At 47.1% G+C, this 16,163-nt stretch overlaps 1 protein-coding gene across 1 annotated transcript in view; it reads right to left on the bottom strand.

The window, feature by feature from the left end:
* Nucleotides 1-218: 218 nt before the first annotated feature.
* Nucleotides 219-16,163, bottom strand: part of LOC139762562 (uncharacterized) — a 70,618-nt gene continuing 54,673 nt past the window's right edge. The window contains 9 exon segments of the mRNA XM_071687592.1: nt 219-2,709; nt 2,970-3,175; nt 4,103-4,189; nt 4,326-4,502; nt 5,015-5,206; nt 7,911-8,083; nt 9,135-9,456; nt 9,696-9,844; nt 11,862-13,004. Coding sequence (XP_071543693.1) covers nt 2,469-2,709; nt 2,970-3,175; nt 4,103-4,189; nt 4,326-4,502; nt 5,015-5,206; nt 7,911-8,083; nt 9,135-9,456; nt 9,696-9,844; nt 11,862-13,004 — 2,690 coding nt within the window. The 3' untranslated portion in view covers nt 219-2,468.

Genomic DNA, 16,163 nt, shown 5'->3' with positions numbered 1-16,163 from the left:
CATATTTTTGGCTTCCTTGAAGACGTTCGTCAGTTTTGTACATTGACCTCATTGTCTAAAGTTTCTACAATATTTTCTTATATCCTCCATTGTGATAAGATTCCTTTGTTGCATAGTATTGGTGAATTATGAGCCACAGCCGTGTATACCATCGTTGTTCAACATGACGTGACGTTAGTGGATGTCCCTACCAGGGTCGAGGCCACAGAGAAACACAGTTGGTGTACACAAGTTTATTACAACACTCCCTATATCTTTATGTTATGATGTGGAGTTAAGATATGAAGCATATCACAAGAGCCAATCTATACATTCACCAATCACAGACACGGGGTCACCCAGAGAGCTGAGGAGTGCCACAGCCCTTCGGTGATACCTTACACGCACCAAAAAAATAAAAATAAATGAAAAAAAAAAACAGTATGACAGATGTATCTTACAGATGCATGTATGTATTATCCCCAGACACTTTATGCAAGTAGAAAACAACTGGGGAATAACGTCTTTGTTACCCGTGACGACACCATGTGTTCCCGGCAGCTGCTTACACATGGTGTGAGGCGGGTCACCCCGCGAGGGTCCGACAGCGGCATCTATACAGACAGGACTCGGCACAAAGACGTCAACACGACACGAACATATACAGTAATATACAAATTCCTTTATACATTGCAGATAATCCACTCACAGCAGAGAGAGAGAAAAAAAAAAACTAGATGAAATGATACATCGTATTGATTATATGTGTGTGGGCTGCTACAGTCGTGCCGGGCCGGCTGGAGCGAGGCGGGTGTGGCCGCCATGGGACCACACCAACACCGTCTCGTCGCGTGTTCCACACCATCTGTAGTCGTGGTGACTTATTCTGAGACTGCAGCTCTCTTGCTACAAGCTCTTGTAGCCTCCACGTAGCGGTGGCCTGACAAGTGCCTGCATCAAGGCCGGGGGAGGCGGCTGCCTGGGGACCTCATTGTCATCCACTGTTTTTGTACAGAATGTGGGAGAGATAGTGTGTGTGTGTGTTCTACGACACTCATAGGCTCTCCCCTCACCATATCTTAAACAGGTGTAAAACTAGTGGTCATTATCCTTTATAAGCCGTAGCACTCGAGGCACATCAGTTCCACATCTGTAGCAGCCAATGAGAATCACACCTCTTGAGCAAGACCCGCTCACAGACACCATTCTCTTGATACATTTATTAGACATGCCATGTTCGGAAGACAGTTGCCGCCATCTGACGGACATAATATACCATCGTTAGTCCGGTAACATGACGCACTAAGGATACTGGAAGGTGCAGAGCAGAGCGGCCTTGCGACTGAAAATTCAGTGTAACAACCATACAGGAGGGAGCGTCCGGAGAAGACTGCGTCCCATCATGAGTGAGAATAGTGACTAGATTGTACTCATCCGCATAGAAAATCCTTAAGTCTAAATAATGTTTTGCCACCAAGGTGCCGCTGCCGCTGACTTCAGGTCTGGACACTTCTGCGAGTACGACCAAAGACTGACGTATGTGAGACGATAATCTCACACGTTAAATGTATAAACATCCGGCATGATAGATGAGGTGTTTACCTCCAGTCTCATAGTGAGTGAGATACTGATGTACATGAATGTCTGGTGTACACAACATGTCGAAGACCTATTGACAGGTGGAAGACGTGTGTCGTACAAAGGCCACAGAGACCTGGCGGGCTAGCGACACCTTCGGTACGTAGGGTGAGAGTAATCACCAGAATCTTGTAAACATAGGAAGACCTCTCGTAAAGTCGCCATCTACGGAACTGGAATGCTGTAAGACGAGGAGGTATGTCGCGTGATTCCTATGGTAACGTGATGTGTGTGTGTGTCGAGATGAAGAGTGCGTCTCCATATAATGCTGTAGGGCAGCCAGGAGCAGCCCAGAGCTCCCCGCACAAGAGGTTGTCCGCGGGCACTGGAAATGCCAGAGGAGGAGCTCTTAGACGGGGGGTTTGACCTGCCTCGCCGGCCTCCCCGCACCCCACCTGCAGGTCAGCTGAGGGTCGTCGCGAGGACTGTCAAGCGAGAGACGACAGGAGGGACAGACAGAGAGAGAAAAGAGACAAAACTTGTAGAGCATCGGCGAGTGTGTGGACCATGAGGTTGTGGTGGGAATGCAGGGGTGTAGCTGCTTGACCTGTTGCCGCTCGGGCGTAGGAGGCGGCCAGCCTCGCTCGCCCGGGAACCAGGAGTGGCAGCACAGGAAGTCTCCAGTAGGTAATCAGCGTGGATTGATCCACCTGCTGCATTGGTACCGCGAGGGTACGGCGGGGGCGTGACCTGAGTGACCCCGCCGTACTCCCGCGTGCGTTTTGCTGGGTCACGGCGGCTCGGTGGGCAGTCGCGTCTCCAGTCACACTATCACACTGAGGTCAGCTGTACTTCGCCCCCGCCACTCTGTACGGGCTGCCGGCGTGCGCGGGGGCGTGACTTGAAGATGCTCAGGAGGTGTGGACAGTGGCAGCGGCGGGCACGGAGCCTCGGACCGCAGGGGCGGGCACAGGGGCGGCGCCCTTCGATTTTGGTCCTGGGGCAGCCACCGCGGCTTCCAGAAGACGACGGTGGCGCTCCAGTAGCTCAGGCAGGTCGTTGCTAATGGCGGCGTCGATCTTCGTGATGGGGCAACCACGGAAGAACGAACACGTCTGCCGCAGGGTCGGGAAGTCGAACAGGTTGTGCACCCTGGCAAGAGAAGGAGTATGTTAGCAGGCACACAACGCCCCTCGGAAGGGAGAGGGTATGTCTGAACGCGCACGCGCCATCCTCACCCTGATTGTTACTCTAATGCAGGAGAGGCAACAGTGTGGGCTGTTAACTAAAATGCTTAGCAAGGTTTCTTGAGAACTCTTAAAGTTTTCTCTTCATGAAAAATGATTTCGTGAATATCTGATACAGTTAATATTTCTGATGGTCACACAGGATCACACGGGCATACCACCTACCTGAAGAAGTCCCTGTAGATCTCTGGGTCGGGAAGGTCGTATCGGGAGATATTGGTGAGGAGGCTCATACCCTCGTAGATGTTGTAGGCGTGGGGGTTCTCGACGATGTCCTCAGCCAGCTTGTGCTTGCTGGTGAGGAAGCCCTTGTTCTTGTAGTAGGTCGTCAGGTAAGTGTCCACCATCTGGGCGTGATTCCTCACTCGAACCTGCTCCACCCCACCACCAGGGACCATCCACACACACGCGCAGGTTATGATAACGTCATAACTTGGTCATTATCAGCTTGATATTAGCAATTAGCAGTTTGTATATATCATGACTCTCTGTTAAAGTGAAATGTATAAGGCAGCCACTGATCTAGCCACTGGTTCATTATCTATTAATAGAAAAGTATTTAACACTGACGGAAAACTTACTTCATCCTGGGACGAATAAAACCCCTATATGAGATAGCTACCCCAGAAATGATTACCGCACCTACACAACATCCCAAGCTTTTGGGGAAACACATTTTGTCATGGTCGGTATGTGGAGTTTCTTGGATAGAGTGGAGGATGCGGTTATAGACAAGCTGTTTGTGTTATTACGAGGGTGAAATTTAAGAATATGAGATATAAGGAAATGTTGGATTTTTTGCACTGTAGTACTTGACCAGATTACAAGGGTGTTAAACTGAAGCTAGATATTTTAGAGAAGATTGTGTCAGAAGACCCTGCGTCAAAAACAGTGTATGTGTAGTGGGAGGGTTCAGTGGTGTGTTGGAGGAGTTTAATGTGTGTGTAGTGGGAGGGTTCAGTGGTGTGTTGGAGGAGTGTAATGAGTGTGTTGTGGGAGGAGTGTAATGTGTGTGTAGTGGGAGGATTCAGTGGTGTGTTGGAGGGGTGTAATGTGTGTGTAGTGGGAGGGTTCAGTGGTGTGTTGGAGGAGTGTAATGTGTGTGTTGTGGGAGGAGTGTAATGTGTGTGTAGTGGGAGGGTTCAGTGGTGTGTTGGAGGAGTGTAATGTGTGTGTTGTGGGAGGAGTGTAATGTGTGTGTAGTGGGAGGGTTCAGTGGTGTGTTGGAGGAGTGTAATGTGTGTGTAGTGGGAGGGTTCAGTGGTTAGACATGGGTGTGTGGTGGCTGTAATACTAACCGCATGTCGGCGGCCGATGGCGATGCGGTTGTCGACGCGGGCGTTGACGGCTCGGGCAACATCTCGGAGTAGAGCCTCCTCCTGGGCCTGCAAGGACACAAACATGATCGTCTCAGTGTTGAGGCTACTCATGCTATGATACCGGATATGCAAGGCTCAGTCTACCGACGCATGCATGTGCCATTATGGGTCACAAAATGGTGTAAGGACAAGGTTGAAAAACCTGGAAGAGTTTGGCCGGGGAGCCGGTGCGGTACGGTCTGGAGGCGAAGGAGCCAGCGTAGACTGTAGGTGGCGAGGACACCCCCAGCAGGGGACTCAGGTTCCAGAAGAGGCTCCCCTGTACCTTGATCAGCTCTTCAGCCGGCACTTGGTCAGCCTTGTTCAGCAGGATGCGGGTCTGGACACAGATGGCGCTTATTATATCGACTGTATTGATTGGCGGCAGATTTTTTTTTTTTTTTTATCTCAAAATATAATCTCTCTCTCTCTCTCTCTCTCTCTCTCTCTCTCTCTCTCTCTCTCTCTCTCTCTCCCCTCTATCTATCTATATATCTATCTATCTCTATCTAGCTACCTATCTATCTATCTATCTATCTATCTATCTATCTATCTATCTTTGCCTGGAAAATCTGATACGTCTCACTCAGACCCAGCCGTCAGACACCACCATTCGCTGGCCACACACACTCGACAGAGCTCCCCTCCTCTGTGCCACAGAGGACTGTGCCATCGTTGTGGTAACATCGGCCGCCATCACTACTCTGCCTCACCCTCAGCCTAATGATCTATGTCACACGACCTTCAGCTGTGACACACGGTGCCCTCGCCCTCCCTAGCAAGTCTGTCATGGTAAAGATACCTCATTCCTTATCTAGAATTTAGGTCACCTGATGTGTGCGCCACACTCACTTGGGCCTCGCGTCCCTTCAGCTGGTCCAAGATGGCCTCCAGCTCGTAGCCGGCGTCGAGTTTGGTGTAGTCGAACATGACGAGGATGAGGTCGGCGCGGTCGATAACCCACTGGACGACGTCGTTGAACGGGTACAGTCGCTCCCCGGGGCGACGCATCTCCAGGATTCCTGGGGCCTCCACGAACGTCACCTGTCGCACAGAGGATCATCACATTCTTACTCGCGCCTGAGGGAGGTGGTAGTCGCAGAGGAAAGAGAGAGAGAGAGAGAGAGAGAGAGAGAGAGAGAGAGAGAGAGAGAGAGAGAGAGAGAGAGTAAAGAGTCATGATAAACATCAAACTTAACAACTACTCAGGCACTAGAGAGAGCGAGAGCGAGGTGGCTGGAAAATAAATATTTGATATTTAGATCATTAAACGCGAGAGGGAGGCGGCAGAGGAAGGAGAGAGAGAGAGAGAGAGAGAGAGAGAGGACCAAAAATTGATGGTAAATGTTAATTTTTGATCATTAAACACGAGCGGGAGAGGGGAGAGAGTGGGAAGAAGTGAAGGATGACTTAAACATTAATGGCATTAATTTACATTAGGTTATTAGACCCGGGAAGCTGACTCGGGGGGAGAGAGAGGGAGGAAGGAGAGAAAGATGATGAACAGGAGGGAGGGAGGGAATATGAAGGGAAAAAGATCGCATCAGAAACAACATTGAACACAATTTGGGCATTGACAGAAAATACAACCTCCAGGGCTAACTCTTCTAACAGTCCGGAACTACTCGAACCATTTAGACTAAGTCCAACATGGGTGAGGTGGCTGTAAGAGCCGTGATCAACAAGTGGGTACAAGGCGACCAGCTTGGCCGAGGGTTTTGCCGGGTGTTGAGGGTGTCTGTGGAGAGTAAACAGAGCGCACATGCCTAACAGGCTACTGGAGAAGCCTGCCAATTCACCTTCCTCAGCAACCAATTAGGCATGCGCGCCCCGAAGTCCTCTGTGAGAAGAGTCCTGAGGGTGAACGCTCGTGTTAATGCATACTTCTTACTCTTACGTTAATCCTTGAGAACATAGGTTAATATCATCCCGTGGGGGATGAATCCTGCACGTTACTGATGCTCCTCCGTCCTTCACGCGGAGTCCCGACATGACTCTGGTCATTTCCAGATGTTCTTAATGGGCAACGAAGCCCCTTAATCTTCCACAGACGGTGGACACTCACTCTAACCTGACGCTCTTCCTCCGTTGGCTGTGTGAACATTTCACCCGTGTTGTCGTGCTGCTCAAGGAACGACTCGTCATCCCGGTATAGTCACATTACAGGACATCGTCCTGAGCACGATTGTCCTGCTGGGGGTCTTCGTTTTCTTTGGGTGCCTCCTGCCAACTCCTTTTGTTTTCATTCTCTCTCTCTCTCTCTCTTTCTCTGCCTGTAGCCTTTAGTCATTTTCTCGTTGAGGATAATGGTAATGAAACTGTCTTGTGCGACAGGAGGCCTTTGTCTCTTGGTCAGCCAATAGAAGACGCTCACCCCTCACAGGTACTGGCTGTGCTTCACCGATGGAGTCTCCACACACACACTGATGTATAAATCCATAGGCTGTAGCCTGGACAGCAGTGGTATCTTATGTGTTATTTTGATTGCCATGTCTGTTTAAATCACGAAAAGGAATTTTTGTCTCGGCCTTGTTAAAACTCATATATAACCTTTTTTTTTCTTTTGCTTTAGCAGAATGATGCATAATCTGGTTTTATTTGAATGACTTGAAAGATTTCATTTGCCTTGAGAGTCAGTGTGTGGAGGGCAGAGGCTGCATTGCCACTTACCCCCCATGACTGTAATAATGTTTACTGTCCTCCTGACATATCTTGGGCGCCTGTATGTCCACACTAGTGCCGGAGCAGGTGTGTGTGAACGCCATTTGGAACCACATGCGACCATTTACAAGCCGAGCAAGCAGTGGCAAGTGTCACAGACATGGTCCCCGGGGAAGGACGGTGTAAGCTTGTTACACAGTAATGTCGGACGTAGGGCTGGGCACCCAGGAGCATGTGTCCCTCGCACTGAGTCATTGTTGTAGAGGCATTCACGCCAGGCTGGAACCTCTCACGCTAGCTGTGTTGGCTATTGTTTGCTGTGATACAACCCAATGCGACACTGGGGCCTCTACGCCCTAGTTACCTGGCCTCAAACACTGGCCATTGATGCACCCGGATGGCAGCGTAAACCTGAAGCCACGAAGGGTACCATCATAGTGAAGCTTCAGGCATGTTCATGAAAGACGTGAAATCATCTCCATCTGCTGGATTATTCCCTAGGTTGCTGGGTCGACAGTCGGGAAGTGACCCTTGGGATGGTTCCTCCAGGTAGGTGTTGTGTTAGCTTCGAGTAGTCAGTCACTCCAGGTGGACTGGTCATCTTAGGATGGAGCCAGCAAGTTACCCTACCACAACCTCTCTCATCCCCTAGTATCTCTTTTCTAATTATAACACACTTTATTCGTGATTACATCCCCCGTGATGAGACGGTGGTACGTACTGCATATGATTATGCCGTCATTCACTCCAGTCTCCTTCCAGTCTTTCCAGGAGATCTAGTCATTCATAACCGGGACAAGGAGATCCCACCGCCTCACGTGAAACTTTAACTTTCCTCGTTTAACCAAAACATATCCCATAAGTTACCTCGTTAATTTACAGTGATAGAACAATCTGGGCATCAAAATATATCGACCTTGACTGACATAAAGATATCTCAAATTCCTACGGCAGAAATATGATTTTGTAGTAAAGGTATCACAAATGCACACACCATGAAAGACGAAGATTGCGCATGCATTCTACAACACTTGGGAAATATAGTAAGCAAAAGCTAATGAAGCTGGTTGTAACGGTGGGACCTTACCTTCTTAAGGAGAGGGCAGTTCAAAGCCTTGCCATGAAGCTGGTCAACGAAGTTCTGTCCGAACTTCTGGAGTGATGCGAATGACCAGTGGGCGCTGAGGTCGGTACCCGTCAGTTCGCCGTCGGAGTCCCCGTACTGCACCACACGGAACACTCCATGGCTGGGCGGGGTCCCTGTAACACCACCACTACTGCTCTACCCTCGCTGTCCTGCTGGCCCCGTCACCACCACAACCACCACCACGACTGTCCCACCATCACCCACCACCACTGTTTTACCATTACCCCCCACCACTTTCCCACTGCCAATCTCCCAGCACCATTGTTCTGTCTCGCCCTGGCACACCACCACTGCTGTGTCTCACACTGTCCCATCATCACCATTATTTTTCTCTCACACGACTACTACTACCACATCAAAGCGCGACCATTACCATGGCCGTCTGTGACACAGCCTTCTCTACCTCTTCCCTTCCCTGTACTGCTAATCTCCACTCCAGATCTCCCCGCCATAGTGCCACGTCGGCAGCATTGTAAGGGAGTGGCCTCAGATGACATCCTCTAAACACACTCACAGATTTGCAGAAGCTCTCTGGCTTCGACACCTCAGTGGCTCATCCCTAAGCAAACCTGGTCAATCACTCACAAGTACCGTGTCACTTTCAGACAGACACAGAAACAGTGTGTCACACTTCAGCCTCGGCTGATGGCAAGATGAGAAATTGCCTCCCCTCACAGTACTCAGTCTTGACGACGGTTCTCGGTAAATCACCCCTGTGTTCCTGGGTTATCTGTGTACGGTTCCGTATCACGGCATGACAGCAGGTAGAGACTTCATGAACAGCAGCAAGATTTGTATATGACAGAGAACAGGTATACTAAAAGTAGCTATGACAGAGACAATTAATATGAGGGGTAACAGCCCTTTGAATCACAGTGAGTTTCATTATGTCACTAAATTACCTTTACATGTCAGAACAGGGCAGGCTGCTTAGATGGTGGTTGTACCAAGAAAATGTACAATGTACATACTATAGTCTGGAATCATATAACTCCACGTAAGAAGTAAAATTCTTCATTATTATGATAAGATCGTATTTAAACAGCCCAGTCTGACAACTTTAAAGATTCCAAACAGAAGAGGATGTCCTTAAGGCAAGTAAAAGGTGTATGTACAATGGTATAGATCTTACCGGGGGGAAAAACCAACACTGTTGACACTGACCTGTCTTAAGGGCTCGCTTGGTGTACTCGACTCCAAGAAGGTAGTTGATGAAGGTAGACTTGCCGGTGGAGTACGGGCCGACCAAGAGGATCAGCGGCTTGCCGAAGAGCTCAGCATCGGACACGTGGCGGTTGGAGATGTCGTGGTACTTGTAGAGCACTTCCATGGGCTTTATGGTATGCTCGTGTATGTTCTTGAGTTCCTTGAGTGTGGCTTCAGCTACGGGGTCTGTCCGGGAGGCGGCGTCTTGAGAGGACTCATCTAGGCCCAAGATGGCTTCCAGACGGTCTCGGGAGCGGACGGCGGTAGGGACTACCAGTATCTGTAGACATATGTTTACATTTCATTTTGCGTCCTTCATAATGTAGTTTCTCCTTATTTACATATCAGAAAAAATCAAATCACAAAACTGTATTCAACCTCCATATATATATATATATATATATATGTATATATATATATATATATATATATATATATATATATATATATATATATATATATATATACACAATAGCGTTTGTTCATCATTGTCATGTTGCTCTTGGATCACCGTCATACCTGTTCCTCCTCCTCCTCCTTTGGTTTAGCTGGCGCAGGAACCTGTTGTGCCGGTGCTTCCTCCACCAGTACCTGCTGGTCGGAGGCTTCGGGGGCATCAGCCACCGGCTGGGCATCAGCTGGGGCTGCCGCTGGAGCTTCATCTGTATCTGGAGGGACCAAATACATGCCATCATTAGTCACCTGAGCTGCAACTGACCATCAGGGCATGCTGAAAACACACGGTAATGTCGGACACGACAAGGAACCTTAAAAAAGAAAGAACATATCCGTTGTATAGTGAAATAAACATCAGACAAGCTACGTTGTGTTGTGCATTGATGCAGTCGCCTGACTGCCTCTGTTATGGGCGTACGGTGGTTCGCTACGTCATTCACCATAAGACCGTATGTATTGATTCAGTGACACCTGATGATGTCAGAGCTAGTGATCCAGACATGTTTGCATAGTCATCAGATCGAGTGTTGGGAGAGTGACTGGGGTTCTGTCGTCGCTCTGGCTGGTAGCAGGGTCAGCGTTCCCCGTTTGTTCAGGAGTCGATCAACCCGAACGTTCCAGCTGCGCCGCACATGAAAAGCCATTTGTGTTTTTCTCTTTGATTTCTCCTGACTGAAAACTTACACAGAATGAGTTGCAAAACAGGCAACAAGATGCGCATGACAGTAAACAGTGACTGAGGTTAGGACGTTGGACACATCCACAGCCTGTGAAGTAGACGACACAACAGACGTTCGTCGGGTTCACAGTAGACCACATGCGACACATATCATGATGCACATCTAAATTCACTGCTGTTTCCTGGACTACTAACTACCACTACTTTAACAATCGTACTTCCATCTCGTCTTTTTGTCTATCAGATTAAGCTTCATGATTCATCTAATACTCCAGTATGAGAGGCGTCAGGCAATGTGATGATGATGATGAGGGAAGAGACCAGGGAAGGTACGATAACTCAATCCTCCGCCAGTAGTGATGGCGTGGTAGGGTCTGTGGGGAGGGAGGGAGTGAGTTGGTCCCACTCAAAAGTTACAAGTGCAGTGGGAACATCCAGGGGCAACGTGGCTTTACTCTTGCTCTGGTCATCGTCAACAAGAACCACGAGTAAAGGATATGTATTGAAAGTATTAGATGGACCATGTTGGGGGAGACTTTCTTTTTAATCAACATCTACGTGTAGGTTAGGTTATGTATGCTGCCTTTTGCTAGCCAGACAGGATGATACTGTGTTAAATGATTTGTACCTGGATTCTCTTGCAAGAAAAATCTGTCTAGTATATATATATATATATATATATATATATATATATATATATATATATATATATATATATATATATAGTCTCTGTAAGGCAGATATCATATACGAAAACTCCAAAATGCAAATCTCTGCTGCCCGAAGCTCGACCTGTATTGAGGATGGCAGAGGAAGGCACCCACAGCATGTCCAGGTCTGCCATGACTTTACAAGGTCGTATCATTTGCATGACTTGTTTTGCCAAAACCCGGCAGACACTCACATTACCCCAAGAGGAAACAAGAGAGCCGTAAATACCCATGAACGACTACGGAAGTCTTTGTGAAAATACTTCCAGTAAAAGAAAACGGTGCCGCAAATATAAAACATTAGTGTCAACATACGTGCATCGGCTGATGGGAGGGAATGCATTGTCTGCGAGTAATGGCTATGATGTGAGCACCTCCTCAACACATGCCTCTCCTTTGCACCGTAGTGCTGTTTACGTGTTGGTGTGGCAGGGGAAGGAAAATGATACTATGGGAAAAGTGTGTTGGAACTACCTAAACAAAAAGGCATAGCAATGCAGCTTTTAGAAGCCCAACAGAAATTGATGGACGCACAAGAACATTTAACTTTTTATATGTACTTTCACATATAAACGGTTGCATGGTAGTGTAAAACAGCAGTGAATGCAGGAGAGAAAATTATGGACTTCAAATTTGAAGAGCCTGAAGAACTTGCACTAACAAGTGTGTTTGAGATCATGGTGAGATTCTGTCTCCTTGAGAACCCACAGTGTAATGCTAATCGACTCCTCACTGCAAACCATCCAAGAATAGTCAGGCAAGTTACTGAAGAAGAGACAACATCCAAGGCAAAGTGGCTGCAAGCAGAGAGCCACGGGGGTTATTGGGTGCTCATCACACCTTCGTCATCTGGGCTGAGTCTTGCTCTGTCATCATCTTCCTCGTCACCAGCGTCTGGTTCGTCTGCTCTAGTGTCTTCATCTTCGTATTCGTCTTTTGTTTCAGTCTCGTTAACGCTTTCACTTGCTTCTCTTTCATTATCAGCGTCTTCAGCTTTATCATCATGACCTTCTTCATCTTTTCCAGCATCAACACTTTCTGCTTCAGCTTCATCAACGATAGTTTCAACTTCCTCAACTGCTTCTTCTTGTTTAGTGTCTTCAGCAGCGTCTTCATCCGCGTCTGTGTCCAGTTCCTCAACAGCGTCTTCGAGTTCCTCAGTTTCGTCTTCAAGAGTATTCTCAGCAGCAGCATCGAGATCCTCAGCTTCCTCTTCTCCGGGATTCTCGGCAGCGTCTTCGAGTTCCTCTGCTTCCTCTTCTCCGACATTCTCAATAGCGTCTTCGAGTTCCTCAGTTTCCTCTTCAAGAGTATTCTCAGCAGCGTCTTCGAGTTCCTCAGCTTCCTCTTCTCCAGCGCTCTCAGCAGCGTCTTCGAGATCGTCAGCTTCCTCTTCTCCGATACTCTCAACAACGTCTTCGAGTTCATCAGCTTCAAAAGTACTCTCAACAGCGTCTTCATGTTCCTCAGCTTCCTCTTCAAGAGTGCTCTCAACAGTGTCTTCAAGTTCTCCAGCTTCTTCACTGCTCTCAACAATGTCCTCGAGTTCCTCAACTTCCTCTTCTCCAGCACTCTCAACAGCGTCTTCGATTTCCTCAGCCTTCTCTTCAAGGGTACTCTCAGCAGAGTCTTCGGGTTCCTCAACTTCCTCTTCTCCAGCACTCTCAAAAGCGTCCTCGATTTCGTCAACTTCCTCTTCAAGAGTACTCTCAGCAGCGTCTTCGAGTTCTTCAGCTTCCTCTTCTCCGACACTTTCAGAAACATCTTCGAGTTCCTCTGCTTTCTCTTCCACAGTGCTTTCAACGGCGTCTTCGAGTTCCTCAGGTTCCTTCTGAAGAGTAGTCTCATCAGTGTCTTCGACATCTTTGTCTCCCTCAAGTTCCTCTTCGCCCTCAGTTTCGTCAATTTTCTGTTCAGCAGCATCATCGGATATTTCGTCTTCGTCCTCACCTTCACGGGTGTCGCCGTCATCTTCGTCTTCACCTTTGAGTTACGAAGAAGTGGTTAAGAAAGTTAGAATAGACAGATGAGCCGGCCTTATTGGGAAGACCATCCTGGCTCGTGAAACTGCTCTGCGTCCTCAGGATTGCCACATCACCAACACAGTTTACCTCAAAATTTGCTCATAATGCGTGAGTCAGAAAGTAGCAACAAACAGTCCATGCGGTAATGATGATAATTCTAAGTTTACTTTTGAGTTAGGGATTACTGCTTTCCTAAGGACGCTGTAAGCTCTTAAGCTTTGAAAGCTCTGAAGCGTTTGCAATTAAAATTAATGCTTAAAATAGTAAGTGTTTGAATGTTGTGTAAACTCTACATATGATGCAATACTGTGGTCCTTATCAAGGCATATATTGCAAAACATATATAGATTTTGGCCTTATACCTATGTTATGAAAGCGGTGTTTGGGTTATTGTGATTGAACATAGCAAAGTATAGCATTAGATTTCCGTGGTTTGCCTCCAACCGGATGAATTAGAATATTAGGGTACGGACAATGCTAAATATCTCTCTGGGTTTTCCATAAAGATTTTAGTTTTGGAAACACACACACACACACACACACACACACACACACACACACACACACACACATTCACACACACACACACACACACGCACACACACACACACACACACACACACACACACACACACACACACACACACACACACACACACACACACACGAGAAAGAGAAGGCCCTGCAAGAGGTAAAGGATGGGTCAACAAAGACCAAAATGTTGGAGAAGTTAAAAGAAATTATAGAGTGGCAGGATCTGAGATTAATACAGTTGAAGGAGGAGATAAGGAAGTTGAGAAGTCATAACAAAGCCCTTGTAATGTGTCATCAGATGGGAGATGAACCCAAGGTCTTAGAAAATGTCAAAAGGCTTGAACATAGAATCAATTCAGTTCAGGGTATTTGACAAAAATGCAACCAGAGGAAACCAGGAAGGAATTACTGGAGTGGAAAAAAAAGGGGGGGGGACAGAAGGGTCTATATTAGATGTCCTGGAGGCTGCTGAGTAAGGTGAAGTGTCAGTGATACTATGAACAGATACATTTCAAGAGAGTAGACTAAGGGGGGCTGCAGGAACAGTTTCTTGGGTTCGTAAGTAGACTCAGAGCGCGACGACTGATGCGGTAGGACAGAAACCTGGGAACACTGAAAGTGCAGAGGAAATTGAGTGAAGCTGGAGAAAGAATGACATGCGCTGTTGGAGAAAATCTATAATACCGTGGATGAGAAATGAAGAAAAGTGAAGAATATACAAGGTCGGTACTTGTAAGCAAAAACCAAGGATGATAAAGTCAAAGACGCAGGGGTTCATGGATCAACACAGCGATTTAGCCTTAAAATGGGTAGCACCAAAATCTGTCATGACTAGTAAACCAGGCGGTTGACAGACGTAGATCAATTATTATCATTTTTGGAACAGATCATCATACATCATGTAATGATAAAGAGGAGAGAGAGAGAGAGAGAGAGAGAGAGAGAGAGAGAGAGAGAGAGAGAGAGAGAGAAGGAGGAAATGGTCATTAAAAGTTAGCAGAGGCTGTTGAAATTGAGAGACGTAATTTATGTGACAAAGGAATTGGTGGTTATAACCAAGACGTAAGGGAACGACCGGCTATGGTTAGGTTAGGTTAGGAGGTGCCTAGGCAGACTTGTGAAACTCAAGATCAAGTTGGAAGTTAGTGGGTTGGTTGGTTGGTTGTTTGACCAATCAGTTCCCAAGGTCATTAAGGCCGTCAACGTAAGCTACATCCACCAACGGAAAAATCTTGTACAACTTCTTCAGGTGTTCAAGATTATTATTGTAAGACCATACCCACTCTGACTGGACTGGAATTTAGGATGGTATGAAGTATATGTGAGAAGAGATACTTATAGAGAAGTTTAATACAATAAACAAAAACGTTTGGCCAGATTCACTTCACAATTCTTGAACACATTCTAGCATTTACGTTACAGGAACTTGGCTGCCTACATTTTGAAGATACTCTGGGAAAGAGTGTTGGACTGACGGTTTTGTGATGACTGTTATAGTACTGAAACAGGAACTGGAGAGGATTATTGTTATTTGCTCCTATACATGACTAATATGAATACGGAGGCATAGGACTAGAGTGGAAAAGCTCCCTTGAGCATGAAATTGACACCAGATTTAGATCTGAAAAGGAGATGGATGAAGATTTTGAGGACTGTGCAACTCGAAGAGAAAAGATTCGAGAGGAGTTGAGGACGGAGCAGCTAGGACCTCAATGGCAATGAAACAACCAGGAATGATAGAGATGCAGGATGAAAAAAAAATACACCTCGTAGATGAAGAAAATGGGAAACTGAAGAATAGAATGGAAGAATATTAGGGTGTTTTTAGGGAAGTAAGATAAAAAGGCAAAGAGATTATATGTATTGCTGATAACGGCCAGAGAGAAGGATCAACTGGGTCCTCTCTGGTACACCCAGAAACAACGGATCAGAGAAAGTAACCCAGAATAGCACAGAGAATGATGACTGTTCGAGAGGAGTATAGAAGGCACAGATCAGGAAACTATCATCGGGTTGAGGAGGAGAGGCAGAAGATTTCACTTTCGAAGATGAGGATCTGAGATCTGAGGAGGTGATCGAAACAGTGAGACGTTATGGATTTATTATGCGAGACAGTGAAGAGGGATCACGTACTCTGCCGGAGACATGAGTATCAGGAAAGTATGTGAGGTTTGTAAATGCATATTCAGGGAGGTGCTGAGTGATCACAGTCGGTGGATGAAGGTGAGAGGACAGATTTTACGAAGTTACCGGGACGTCGATGTGGACATATACTGCAGGACTCAGCCGACGACTGGGCTAAACTAGCATTGCAGAAATGAACAGGAAGAGAAAGAGAGAGAGAGAGAGAGAGAGAGAGAGAGAGAGAGAGAGAGAGAGAGAGAGAGAGAGAGAGAGAGAGAGAGAGCCAGGTTTAAGAGCAGTGTTAGGAGAGAAGTGTGGTCCCAGTTTCTTGACTTTTGTCATAGTGGACCTGGGAGCCATCCAGCCCTCCTCTACCAGTGGTGCTGTTCTGATCCGGCACCGGGGAATCATGTGGTCTGCGTACCGCCGTGGTTGTGAGTGCGAGGAGAGGAAAACCTAA

This window comes from Panulirus ornatus, chromosome 43 (assembly GCF_036320965.1).
Source record: "Panulirus ornatus isolate Po-2019 chromosome 43, ASM3632096v1, whole genome shotgun sequence".
Lineage (NCBI taxonomy): Eukaryota > Metazoa > Arthropoda > Malacostraca > Decapoda > Palinuridae > Panulirus > Panulirus ornatus.
Note: the sequence above shows the minus strand (reverse complement) of the source record. Positions and strands in the feature narration are given on the sequence as shown.